Below are 14,780 nucleotides of genomic sequence, written 5' to 3'. Positions count from 1 at the left end.
AATTCTGTAATTTATGTTCTATTCTGCACACACAACATCTATTGCATGTCTTGGGAGAGGGATCCCTCCTCTGTTGCTCTTCCTGAGGTTTCTTCCATTTTTTTTCCCTGTTAAAGGGTTTTTTAGGAAGTTATTCAAATCGAGGGTCTACGGACGGAGGATGTTGTATTGCGGTACAGATTATAAAACCCCCTAAGGCAAATTTGTGACTTGTGATATTGGGCTATACAAATAAAATTGACTTGATTTGACAGAAGAAGGAATGTGGGAAGTCTGGTTTTCTGTTGAGACAGTAAGAAGCTGAGAGACACACAGACAAATGAAACCACAGGATTCTGGGAGGTCAGCAGCTTTGGATTCAACCAAAACCCTCTTTCGCCACAAAAGAAAGGCTGATTGGTCTTATTCCCTTCCCACTAGTTCAGCGTGACCCTGATCCATCACACATGAGGCAGGCTGTTGACTTTATTAGCATCACTATAACGTCCCACTGGTTAAAGGCCTGTGTACGGTGGCTACCAGCCTCAGTGAAACCACAGGACCAACACACACACACACAGGCCCACGTACTCCTCCTACTCTCTCTGCGGCGTGGCCCCCATTAAACTTTAAGGGTTTCGACTTGTCTGCCGTCACCAAAACACTGGGTGAGCTTGTTCTCTTGTCAGTCCCTGCCCACCCTGCTGCCCGCCACATCATGCTTTATTCATACTGTCACATGGTTTAAAACGCCGACACAAACCACACTGTGACACTTTGCCACCCAGTCACACTGTGCATCACCCACTGTCTAACTCGCTTCCTGGGGGACACTGTTTTGTAAAAGATGAGTTTTGTGCCAGTATTATACTGAAAATAAAAGAGAGACAAGGAAAACAATTCAGGAGCGGACAAGCAACGGAGGCAGAAGGATGATTAAGGGAATCTGAGGACAGGATTATGAGGTTACTTGATCTTGTCAATTCCTGCTCCTGTGCAAAAAAATAATTATGTGTGTATATATATATAAAATCACATCAGGGCAGCATTCGGTTGTGCATCCCAATGCTTCCTTTATGCTGAAATTTAAATAATTCATCACACTGATCTTCACCAGTCACAAGTTATTACTCCACTCTGACCTCTGAAATTTGAAATTCCTCTCTAATGAGATTTAGAAGTATGGCTGCCACCTGATATAGATGAACGCATTTCGCCATAAGTTAGGGTTCAGTTTAGAAGGACAAGGCATCTACTTATCCATAAAAAGTCCCTGTAAAGTTCTTTTCAACGATGCAGTGATATTTTACCGGAGGTCAAAGTCGCTGTAAATGTTTTCATCTTCTTGATGGAGGTATGCTCAGGCTTTTTTGATGGAGAGAAGTCTAAGCGAGACATAAATGCAGAGTTTTATTCCAAAATTAGACAGTCGCAGATAACTCTGACTTCATGATTATGACTCCGGCATCAAAGAACATCTAATTATGGAACCTGTATTTGAACCTTTCATTACAAAATGGCAACATTTTTAAAGATCTGTGTTTGAATATTGAGCGTTGACGATCACAGGAATGAAAAGCTTTGAGGATATCTTTAACTTTTGGGTGAAGAAGCAAAATGAACAAGGTTAGGATCTACACTGTGAAAGTATTCACCACAGAGTGTTTAATATAGATTACTAAAAGAAGACAAATCTACTTTCTTTACAAACTCTAAGTGCTGGAAGAAACAAGATAACTTTATCTCACCACGACGGCGGAAAGCTTTGACTGTTTTGAGCTTGTATTAAAATACTTATCTAGGATGCTTAATATTGTAAGTGATGTGCAGGTGTTAACAGTTTTGGGGAGCTCCCAATCCACCCTACATGTCCCCCTACAGACAGGGAGGAACGTGGCTCTGCCGATATATGGACATGAAATGCGCTGTATATTAATTGTAGCTGATGAATCTCAAATCATTTCAAAATATTATTCCAGGAAAAAAATTGACTCACTGGCTGAAAAGAGCTTCACCTAAAATCATCTTTCTTTAAAAGTAAAGACATCTATGTTGCCTTAATGAGGAGCTTTCGCCGGTTTTTGTTTATGTGATTTATTATCCGTGCTCATGTTTTCCACATTTCCTGCGTTTAATTATGTTTCTGTCTCTCAGCCATACCACTCTGGGTTACTTCTTTGGCCTCCATGTAGGATTTCTTCCATACTAGGCATTCCTCTGGTCTACTGCTGATTAGGTGTTTGGATTTTTGCCCTGCTGGCCTGCAGCTTGTTTGAAATATTGATTTCAGCTATGCAAATATCTCAGGTATGGCTTTGTCGTCAAGAAACTGGTGATGACTTCTGCGTCCCCTGGGCGCTTTTTTCACTTATCGAATTGAAATTTGCAGCTATCGACTATCAGCGTGTCACTGGCTCTTGGTGGAGCTTTGATCTGAAAATGGTGGCACGAGAGCTGTTAAAAGCTCTGTGTTGGTGAAAACCCTGCAGGTAAGAGTAGCTCTACCCCTACCGAGAGGCCCCTGTGCTGGCCTGCCGTCCTGACTCTCCTCCCCTGAGCGACCGGAGCTGCTGGAGATGAGTAATCAGACTCATTACTGAAGCCTCTGGCCAGCTCCTCCATGTCACTGCATGTAATTAATCTACCTGAGCCAACTCATAGTGTAGGTCCCCCTGGGGAAGAGAGGGGAGAAGAGGAGAGGAGAGGAGAGGAGAGGAGAGGAGAGAGGAGGAGAGAGGAGGAGAGGAGAGGAGAGGAGGACAGCTAAAGAGCAGATAAGGGGAAAGTGAGAGGAGTGGAATTAGGATTAGAAGGGAGACGAGGACAGCAACAGAGGGCAAAGAGGAAAAAGAGGAGAGGCAATGAGAGCTGGTAAGGGATGACAGCAAGAGGAAAAGAATTGGAGAGATACAAATAGGGAGAAAGGAGCAAATGGGACAGAAAAAAACAGGACAGTAAGGGAAGGAAGGAGAGGAGAGTTTAAACAAGGAAGAGATAAGGCAGATGAGAGGTATAGAGAAGGGAAGGGTCAATGAGTGGGGACGAGGGGAGGAGGGAGGGAGAGAGGGAGGGGAGGTGACAAGAGGAGAAAAAAGGAGAAAGAGGGGAGGAGGTACGGTAAAAAAAAGTACGAGGTGAGCAAAAAGCCGTCCCTGGCCTCATTACAGTAACACACCAGCCTGGCTCGGGTTCATTCGTTATCTGCTCCCACACTCGTTTATTCTCTCGCTACATGAATTGTCTCCATGGACTGCATGTCTCCACAGATTGTATGAATAGATTTATGTGTGTGTGTGTGTGTGTGTGCGTGTACGTGCTTGCTTGTCTGAGGGACTGAAAACTGCCGATGTTAACAAAACAGAGCAGCTGGCTGGTCAGGGGGGAGAAGAGAGAAAAACCAAGAGGTGTGTGCATATGCGTGCACGTTCACGTGCAGGTCACCCTCGTGTAATTAGTCATGTTGAAGGTTACCTGAGCGTGTGTTAAAAATACACTGCAAGCACACACATACACACACACACACACACACACACACACACACAAGTCCCCCATTTCTGCTCAGTTCCATTCATATGAATTCAACGGGGCTTTGATAATTTTTTTTTTTACATTAAAGAAAACAGACTGTGCATCCAAAAATGAATGAGTGCAATTAAACAAAATGAAAATATTCTCCACTCTTTACTTGACACTTAAACTGTTTTTATTTTCTCTCCTCTGATCCTCTCTGCCTCTCTCTCTCTCTCTCTCATCTCCAGTACATCTGCAGCCAGTGTGCGCTTTTAGCTGTTACTGTTTACTCATTAGTGATTCCCCAAAATAAGATTACAGAAGAACATGTGCGTACACGTAAATACTGTACTTTAAATAAAGTTTATATTGGGCATATCTGAAAACTGCATTTGTTTTCATATAATATCCACTTCTGACAACTAAAGCATGATTAGGGTTTTCAATGGTTATACTTAAGCGACTCAAAGTGCTCGGTTCAGGGTTCGGGAAGGACCGTCATCTTGGTTAAATGTGTAGAAACTCAACGTTGACTGGAAGCATGAGACGGGTCGCATTGATGTTTTCAATATGTAACTAAAGTCACCGTCTTTCCCTCACGTTAATCAAGTGTTTTAGAGGCATAATGACAGATCATTAATCTCTCTATTGTCAAAGTCCTGTGCTTTGTCCACCCAATCATCCACCCTGACCTTGAATTAGAAGAAATATAAATATTTTAACGTAATCGTGGCACCAGTTATATGTGCTCCAAAATGTAAATGCAAATTAGTATAAGCGTACTTTGCAGAAAACTGTGTTGCAGAAGAACACGTGCACATGTGTACTGTATATATAGTACATGTGTTACGTGTAGCATGAGCAAGTCTAGACCAGTACCAGGTCTAGACCAGTGTGTGAACATAAACACACACACAGACACACACACACAGCCTGTCATCCTCTAAAAACTTCCTGTGCTGCTCACAAGTGTGCCAGATGCATGGTGTTAACAGTGGGAAGTTCATACACACAGACACACACTCACTCAGTGTTTGATAGCCTATGTGTGTCAGTGTAATAAATCATGTAAAGCAGGTTGCTGGTTGTTGCTGATGCTACAGTCTCCGTCTGCTCCACATGATTAGGGAGAGGATCATGTGGAGAATCTCCATATGTCTGCTTCACGTTGGGTTTCCAAACCCCTGGGGAGGAAGTGTGTGTATGTGTGTGTGTTTGTCCATGAACAAATCGGTAGGTATCTGTGCAGCTTGCGTGCATCCTATCTGTGTGTGTGCCTGTGAGTGTGTGTGTGTGCACGTCGGCGTGTGTTTTTTTCCTGTGAGCATCCCGGTGTGCATCCATGCATACTTTGGGTCCCTGGTGTATTTGAGTATGCAGGTTCAATGTTTCAGAGTTGGCGAGGGGCTAAATAATGCACAAAGAGACAGTAAGATTGAATGGGAGTGTACATCTAGTGCTGGCTAATTTTCTCTGTGATTTATTACACTCTACTGTCCCAGTCACAGCCAGCTGTGATACATATACACACACTTCCCTACTGAGAATACTGAATACGACGGTAACCAGAGTGCCGATTATCAGTCATAGAGGATCTTCTATACATTTGTCCTCTGTATTAACTCGTTCACTTTCATTCAACACACTCATTATTACTTATAAGGAAGTAGTTGCTGGTGGAGAGAAGGCTATGAGTGCTGCCACAGACTTCGACTGTTCTTCGACTATGCACAACTCTAATGAATAAGTTAAATAAACACATATGAATGTATATGAACATTTTAGCTCCTTAAAGCTGCAACAATAAACATGTTAGGATTAGGCAGCTGAAGAACCAGACTTTTTTTTTTTTTTTCTCAGGAGTTTGTGGAAAGCAAAACAGAGCTAAAAGGAGAGTAAATATTGGACTTACATTTATCAGATGGCCAGAAGCACCAAACACCAAATGTTTGCTGGACGTGTAAACAGGCAACAGTGCGTAAAAGCGATCGCCGTCTCCACTTTCCGAGGCCACGTTCGTCAAAGTGTGTGATTTTCAGCTTGTTGTACGGTGTGAAAATCAAATAGCGGACTTGAAACTTGCTTCATTTGTATAATCCATCACAGTAAACATTGAGTCAGCGTTCATTTTATTAAAGTTACGGAGGTTATGCAATGTAGGCTTTATAAATCGGTCTGCGCTCTAACTGCATTACCACGCAGGAATAATGTAACACTGACAGAATCTGTGGTTGGTTTGTACACCGTCATCTATAACGCTAGTCAAGCAGGTTTCAAAAGTATGCTAATAGATTTATAATGATAAAAAAATAATAAAAATGCTGCCACATAACTAAGACACAGCATCATAGTTAGCTAGTTGTCTTTGTGTTGATATTTCCGCCCTGATTTTCCCAACAGGTGCTGGGATGTAAAACAAGGTTGGTTTACTAGGTTTCGGACACCTGCGGTTCCTTTGATAATTAATGTAGTCTCCTCTCGCCTAAAAACTCTACAACCTCATAACTTTGCATGGCTGAACAACTTTGTTAGCCGTCCCCATTGTCCCAACTGTCCTTCCGCACACTCTGCTGTTCTAGTTCATCTCAGCACTTTCACTTTTGCACAGATCATGATTTCCTTTTTCTTTCAGCATCACTTTCTCAAACATGCAGATCTTTTATATTCCACATACGTTCTCTCTCCATCTGTTACTCCCTCGTTTGTTTGTTCCCCCCTCCCCCAGTCTGCTTGCTGAGCTTAGTCTATCTTTCCTCCTCTCTGTCTTTCTTTATTTTTCCTCATTCTCTTGTCCTCTTTCTACTTCCTCCATCACACTCTTTGTTACATTGTCATTGTCTGCTCCTAATTCCCTCACCTCCTCTTTGGCTCTATCTTCCTTTGTCTTTTTGCTTCCATCTTTTCTGTTTTAGTGCTTTTCACAAGCTTGTGTGTGTGTGTGTGTGTCTGTCAGTCTACCACACCACTGAAATTCATCATCATTTTATCTACAGCTCCCTTAATTGGATCCTATCATAGTCCCACCTGACGAGGAGAGAGGCGGGGGGTGGAGAGAAGGAGGTTTACTCGCTCACAGCACCACATGGATGTGTACTTATGGGCGTGCGCAAACAAACAAACACACACACACACTTCAGCCCCCAACGTCTAGTTTCATAAACAGCTGCAAAGTTGTATTGAGGCTTGTGTGTTTACTATTTTCCCTGCCTTTTGCAAAGAGAACTTTGGGATTTTAGAAAACATTAGAGTGCACCGAGGATTGAAGAAATGAATGTGAGTACATGTGTGTGTGTGTGTGTGTGTGCGTGCGTGTCCATTTGGTTTACCAGTGAACCAGAGATTTGCTGAGGAAGGTCTCTGTCCTCCAGCATCAGCAACTCTCAGCAGTCGTACCGGTGTAGTAATGAATGTATGTGAGTGTGTCAAACACTGGGGATGCGAACTGCTCGCTGCTGTTTCGAGGAGTAAGTGCTGGTGTTTGGAGGCGTGGGAGGCTTTGAGAACACACTTAAAAAAAAAAACAACAGAGAGTGAACAAGAATAACTAACATACAACTGGTCTTAGAGTAATCTGTTGTTTATCTACATAACATTATTTAGACATTCAAAGATGGAAGTCAGGACTTATGATATATGGAGTTGTCATTCAAAGCCATTAAATAGTAGAGGCTTGAGTTCCTTTAGCGACAGAATTGTGCTTATGATTTTGACCAATTTATTCAAATATTCAACTTGATGTGCAGCAATTACTATTTTTGCCTCACTCTCTGTTCAACAGGCTTTCAAATTGTCAGGTCATTGAGGGCGCATAAAAAAACCCTTAATAACAACCTTAAAAGTCAAATCTCAAAGAACACTCGCATCGACGCAACCCGCTAAATATACACAAATTACCTTTCCAAAATACAAAAGAACTGCGGGAGCCATCATTCCGACAGCCCCGGAACCATTTTTCCCATTGTTACCATTTAACATCAGAGGCAGAACAACTTCCAGGATCGCTGAAGCTCATTCTTTCCCTTTCTAAGGAGAGAGTGAGTGAAAACAGCAAGTGGCCTCAAACCCCATCTCGAATCAGAGACGTGTTCCTGAGCCCAGCGGTAATGCGGCAGTCGGCTAAATGACCCGGAGCCCCTGACAAGTGTGTGACAGGCTGGAGAAAAGGCGGCTGGTGAAGCTGCCAGAGTCACATACTGGTTCCCGCTGCCTTTCAACTGCGAGGACTTGCTATCGGATCCATCACCGTCAGCGAGCGCCTCGGTGCGCCACTCGCATGTAAATCATATGTCTCGTTAAGCGAGTCGTAATTGGTGTTGTTAAAATGCCTCCCCTCTACCTCGTGCCCCAATAGGAGCATGAGGAAATTGACATTCCTGAAATGGTCATTCCTTATTGGCGGTGACAGGTTGACTGAAGGTTGAGAGGCAGGAATGAGGAGCGGGAATGAAGAGAGAGTGGCTTTGTGACAGTCAGACCCTGTGGCCATACGCCTCGGTTTCAAGTCTTTGCCACACCGCTCTAGTCAGTCTCTGCAGCTAACCAGAGGTAATGCCTCACAATGGTTAAAGCCGAATGGATGTACTGAACGGAGCTCCTGTTGACAGATCAAACAGCTGGGGTTGGTGGGAGCAGAGAGATAGTTGATTAGGATTGGCTGAGATGGTAATCAGTCTAATAACACGTGGGACACCCCTGTAAGCTGCTATAATTTACCTGCAGAGCTCTATGACGTCTCGAATGTGTGTGTCTTACCGTGGTCTTCTGACACTGTATGCTGGTGCTGTTGAACCTCAGAGCCGGGACGCTGTGTGTGTTTCCTTGGATGTGGAAGATACATTCGTAGTTCCTCTGTCCGGACTGCGGCTGAGGCAGGTTCTGGGCCAGCAAGGTGATCGGCCTCATGACTCCAGCGGGGATATAGATCTGGGTGGAGGGCAGGATCTGAGGACACTCCTGATGAGACGAGAAGAATAAGAATAAAGACAGTGAGACACATGACTGGAAAAGAAAGAGGGAGCTCTCAGCGGGATGCGGATCCGGCTGGACAGAATGTTCAGGACATGCTGCGGGAGAAGGGGGAAAAGGAAAACTGACATATTTGCTAGTGACAGGAAAAATACAGATCCAATATACTCCGAGATGCATTAAAAAGTCTATTTATACTAATTGACAAGTAATATTTATGAATTAGAAATGGTTTTAAATGCATGTTGGCATCACCGCCTTACAGAACTCCCTCATGTCCATGACTGTGAATCACTCTGTTATTCCTCCCAAGAGCATCCAACCACATAAAACACTGTTCCAGCATCCTTTGTTCTGATGGTGGAATACGTTTGAAGAATCAGGCAGCCTAAAACCTCACTTAGAAATTATCAAGACTCTTGAGGATCAATATGTCCTATTTCTAAACCACTGAATATTGAATGTGGCAGTTACTTGTCAAGATGAGTACATGGCGTTTTGGAATCAAACCCTTCCCAGTATTAATGAGGCTGTTATGGATATTAAGCATGTTTTTGCCTAAAAGAATACACCAAAGGATATTCTAATTCTTTCTGTGTGGACAAAAATGAAAGCCTGAGGCAGCGTCTCTGAGGGACACAGGCAGTGTTAATTCTACTATGCTGTACTGTAAAACAGCTAGTCTGGCGGATTAGAAAAGGGAGACGACTGGGGGGTCAGCGCTTCCATTCAGCAGTTTCTCGCTGCTCTTCAATCTATGAAAAAAAAAAAAAAACTGGCTAGAACAGTAGCTTTGCATCATATTAATTGGAGGGAAATAACTGAAATCTCTAAGGGTTTTTTTTTTTTTTCAGCCCAGAGTAAATCAAAAGACAACATGCAGCTGTCAGCTGAAATCCATGCAACATCACCGCTCATGTGCTAGAATGAATTTGTATGTCAAGCTGTGTTGTAAACTGGTTCCATAACAACACATTCATATGTGGGATTGGTGCTGCAGTATTTACTTTTACTGTACAGCATATTTTCTATCAGTAGGTTGGAAGTCTTAACTTCTTATTTTTTCTCAAAGCAAGAAAAAAAGTCGCACAAACTTTAGAATTTCACTCATTAATAGAACTAATTTCAAGCTTTATTTAAGTGTTTTTATTGATAATATTTGCTTTTTATGTATTGTCCAAAGATGGTGGAGTTATTGTTTGTAGAAAACTCCAAACTGACTAAAAGACTGTGACTTGTTAAGACATGATTTGCAGTGTAAGTGGATAAAATGAGCTTCTGCAATATCATAAAGGCTATAATTACCACTGTTAATAGTTAATATCCTCTAATGTGTGTTTGGTATTCATCTGGAGACACAGTAAATAATCATAAAGACCGTACAAATACCAAACTAGAATTTATAAATTTAATCATATTACACTTTTAGCACCATTAAGCAAACTATAATTTTCCTATTAGGATAGAACGTTTATATCAAATGATAAATCAGTGGGAAACTGCATTATATTTAATCAGGAATGAATACCTAAAGTAAAACCACACAGCCTCGTACTCTGCAGAGTGAGCTCGATATGAGTTTGCTCTGTGCTGAGCTACTGTCTAATGGAGCATCGGTAATGACTTGCAGATTGGCCTGGGAACGGCGGAGAGGATGAGGAGGGGAGAGAGAAATTTGGCCGTAATGGCATCTAGAGACACTTCTGTTCCCTTCATGACAATAGAGCACTCTCCAACAGCCAGAGGTGGTAGCGCTTGATGCCATACGGGAGAGTGCAGGGGGAGAAACCGCAAGATGTGGAGATTATTTGATACGAGGAGCATTTTCAAAAGTGTTAGTTCGACATGTTTGCAGTTTAAAAAGGGTACTGACATGACATGAAACACAAGAAATAAAAAAGACAATGTGTAATGTATCATTCTAACGCTAACTCATCTGACAACTTTCAGCTTCTTTTAGCTAAGTCTTTTGGTTTTTGTGAACATAAACTCCACTCTCATCAAACTTGTTTCCAGCCTCAGCAGGTACCTGTTTTTAACGAGAAGGTCTGTAGCTGCTGGCAAAATGAGGCAATAATAAGGCGATCGTATGTCAGTGTTGTGTTTTCAATTCATTCTGCTGCCCTGAAGTGGCCGAAAAGAAAAAAAGAATCAATTAACGCAGCTTTAAAACAAACCGTAAATTAACTACAACATATATTGATCGCCTGTTTTTAGTAGCAGACTGTGTCATTTAGATGTTTTGAACAGTAACTTGATAGTAACTGATATTCTTGCCAACTTGTCTTGTTCCATTTTATGTTGGAACATAAATTACCAGTTGGATAATGTGAAAACTCTCACATCCTACTTGTAATTACCAGTAGGAGGCTGGGATGAACAGGTTTTTTTCCCAGCCAGAAGCTCACATTTACGGAGAATCTGACATAATGTGAATGTGGCGATGGAGTAGAGAGAAGAAGAGGAGGAGGAGGAGGAGGAGGAGGAGGAGGAGGAGAGAAATAAGGAAACACAGACAGAGAAGAGATCAACTCAATGCCAGTGAGCCCAGTGAAGCAGATTGTCAATTAGTGAGGCTGACAGTTAAAGTTTAAAGTATTCACAGATGGCGACAGACCGCTAATGAACTGCTTCTAGCCTCTAATAAAATGGAAAACAGGACTAAAGACGCTGAGAAGGGAAAAGGGAAAGTGTATATGTGTGTGTGTGTGTGTGTGTGTGTGTGTGTGTGTGTGTGTGTGTGTGTGTGTGTGTGTGACTAGATACTCTGACTAGATGGCAGAGTATCTAGTCTGAAGTAGCAGTTATTGTTAATGTTGGAAGGACCACGATCGAGCATCTGTTCCAATTGTCGCATGGAAATCCTACCTGGCTGCCACATACACACACACACACACTGAAACCACTTCACATCTGTGCCTCTCTGCCGGTCCCTATTGCTTCAACAATATGTACACACACACACACACACACACACACACACATTCTCCTAAGATCTCTTCCTTATTACTGATGCATCAGAGTCAGGATAAAAAGCACATTCCTCTGAGGAACTTGATAATGTGTACAACACACACACACATATGCATGAACACACATGCAAAGGAATATCCCACAGAAGGCCTATATATACGGCGCAAAGACTCGCGATCACATGAAGGGAGAAGAGAGAGGTAACGCACACACACGTATACGCGCACACAAAGGAAGGAGGGAACAAAAGATTTGGGAGCAGAGGATTGTGGGAGCTGTTTCATTAGGAGTGGTGACAGGTGTCAGAGCTGAGTCTGCATCAGATAGCGGAGCAGTACGACACAATGAGACACAACAATCTCTTCTACCTGGGGGATTCCTCTAATCCTTCGCTTTTACCCCTCCTCTCTTTTCTTTCTTCCTCTCGCTCACACTTGATCTTCTTTACATCTTCTCTCTCTCTCTCTCTGTCTCTCTCTCATTGCCTTGTTTTGTAACCTTAATTTTACCCAGGGATAACAGTCAACTGAGCATGCCCCTCCACATTCATATGGTTTCACACCTACGAGTGTCCCAGTATAACCAGTCTGCCCCCGGCGGCCGCTGGAAACTTCCCCCAATACAAACGCCCACACTCTAGATTTATTATAGTGTAAGTGAGGGATGAACAGTGATGCAGAGGGTGAGCAGAGATAAACCATCGGATGAGAAAGGGTGAGGAGAGGTGAAGCGAGAAGGAAGAAGGGGAGGAGATGAGGAGGCGAGGCGAGGTCTTGGGAGCCATCCACTCGTTTATTAAAGTGGGGGATGAGAGTCGAGGAGGTCAAGTTCCCGACGGAGGGAGGCAGGGGGTGGAGCGCTGCGACATGGGAGTCATACACACCGCTTATATCTATCCAAACTAATTCCCACACTACACACACACACACTATGTTACATTTAGATAGATATACACAAAATGCACATAAAATAAAAGCACAAAACAAACACATTCACATTGATCGTCGCCCGCGTACGACTACACACACACCGATCCGAAGCTAAATCTTGCCCTCTGGCTCTGTGCAGTAAGTTGGAATGTTTTACAGTAGCCTTGGGGCCAAAAACACAGACACTGTGATCAAAGGTAGGAAGGTTAAGCCTTCAGCAGAATTGGTCTGAGTTTGTCTTCGATATTCCCAATTTAAAATCTCTATTACTCTTCTGTCACTTGCTTTTGGTATCTTTAGGCTCGAGACAGCACCTCTCCTCGGACCCCGAGGCAACATTTTCAGAATATGTTTGACTTCCCAAGTGTGTTTGAGCTGACAAAAAAACAAAAACATGTTTCAAATTCATACTGTATATCAAACATGCCTGATCTTTGAGTTTGTGGTTTGTTCACATTGGAAGAAATTAGATATATGTGGAAATGCCGGTATGTGCACTGAAAGCTCTCAACTTTTATGTGAGGTATTGTAGGGTGTTACTGTCTCATAGCAGCTTTAATTTATAACAACAACGATGACTGCATTCATTCTGGATGCATCAGGCCCAAGTATTGTGCTCACTAGAATACTGAAACTAAATGAAACAGAGCCATCATTAACATCATTAGTTTCAACTGCTCTTCCTGCTATGACAAGTCAAAATGTATTTTCTTGTAATGATGACTTATAAATAAAACCCGTTTAGTTCATTTTCTCATATCAGCGCCCACATTCATCAAATAAAAAAAAACTCTAAGAGTGTTATCAATAATTATTCAGACAACAGGCGCTACAATTATAGACTGAAAGTGTCTGCTTCGTGACCGTCCGCAGCAGCGGTGGAGTTGCAGCACAGAGTGGCGGAGTGTGTCCTCTCTCCTGCTCTCTGCTGTAAACACACATAGCTGTTAGCGAGCAGCTGCTCTCATGTCTCCCCGGGTCTCGGTGCTTGTTTTCAGCAGAAACGAGCAAGACATGGGAACTCGGTTTAGGTCTTGAGGAGATGTAGCGTTTATTCACCGACAAATAGCCTGAACTGTGCACACGCTGCGCCGTTCACAGCTATACTGCTAACTTCATCCTCTCTGCTCCGGTCGCTGCAGGCTCACCATCACACACACACTCTCTCTCTCTCTCTCTCTCTCTCTCGATTGAACACTCACTACATATGAAGCTATTCCTTCAAGGAGCTATGCTACAGTTTAGTGAACATCTTAAAATACATTTTTTTTAAAAGTTCCCTGATGCTTAGGCCTGGTGGGGTGTCAACTCAAGCCCGGTGGTCAGTTAGCTCAGAATGAGGGTACTATGTAAACTGCTTTATACTGAAAAAAAAAAACCCCCTCAAAAAACAAGATTTTAGATGGACGCAGGCATGAACGCACCGTTATTTACAATTTTCACCTCTTTGGTGGCCATTAAGAGAGTTGTATCCTAGGTCATGTTCATTTCCTACACTTAAGCCATGAAGAATATTCCATGGAGCACTTTCTTACTAAACCCTCATCTGATCTTCCCTCCTGCCCTCTGGCTGCTCTGCTGTTTATTTAACTGGGATTATACCTTCAGTCATGAACTCCCGCTGACTAGGAGGCTCTACTGCCTCTCCATACATCACTTTTCCTCTCTCCATAGCCTCCTTTTCCTCACCTGCGTTTCCTTTCCCTTTTTCTACTCTGTCATCTTTATCCTTCCTCCTTCACTCACTGTTGGCTGCTGGGACATGATGTTTTAGGAGTCGAACACTGGGAACGTGAGAGAGCTATCAAAACAAACAGAGGGGCCAGTGAGACAGAGAATAAAAGGATGAGAAACACACATTACACTTATGAGCAGAGGCAGGTGTATAATGTTTAGAAAGTTTAACTATCCTGATGCTTTGCTGTTTGTGAGCCAGTTAAACATAATGAAAGAAAGAAAAAAAGTTAATTAATATGAGGGTTGAGACAGAAAGAAATATGGCATTTACTTCATCTATATTTACCTCTGACACACCCAAGGCCATCATATCATCTGTTTACACTCTTTCCTTCACTTCTAATTACTTTCTATCTGGATGGAGACATCACATCTACGGTGATGTCAGAGCTGAGGCGAGAGCCCTGATTGGTCGGTGGCTGTCACCCATGAGGCCACCTCACTGAGGCGCTGACAACCTCCGAGTATGATGGATGAGGGACTCTGTGTGTTTGTCTATGTGTGTGAGTGTCAGGGGGGGTCACCACAGTGTAGAGGGTCCCCACAGATTAGCGTTACAGTCCAATGAACCATTTCAGAAAGGAGGGGGCAAGACCCCATCGACCAGTGCTGTTACACACACACACACACACACACACACAAAGAGAGAAAGGAAAGGACCTGATATTATGACCACATTTCCCAGAG

The 14,780-nt window shown here is 42.9% G+C and overlaps 1 protein-coding gene across 7 annotated transcripts in view; it reads right to left on the bottom strand.

Annotated features, from left to right (window-relative positions):
* The window catches only part of LOC122982113 (plexin-A1-like), a 265,073-nt gene that overhangs the window by 83,706 nt on the left and 166,587 nt on the right, over positions 1-14,780 (bottom strand). For 6 of the 7 annotated variants that reach the window (XM_044351146.1, XM_044351142.1, XM_044351141.1 and 3 more), the window contains one exon: positions 8,242-8,442. In XM_044351146.1, coding sequence (XP_044207081.1) covers positions 8,242-8,442 — 201 coding nt within the window. Of the gene's footprint in view, positions 1-8,241; positions 8,443-14,045; positions 14,158-14,780 lie in introns of those variants that run through there. The other variant, XM_044351148.1, reaches the window with a different exon arrangement.

This window comes from Thunnus albacares, chromosome 5, assembly GCF_914725855.1.
Source record: "Thunnus albacares chromosome 5, fThuAlb1.1, whole genome shotgun sequence".
In the NCBI taxonomy this organism is placed as follows: Eukaryota; Metazoa; Chordata; class Actinopteri; order Scombriformes; family Scombridae; genus Thunnus; species Thunnus albacares.
Note: the sequence above shows the minus strand (reverse complement) of the source record. Positions and strands in the feature narration are given on the sequence as shown.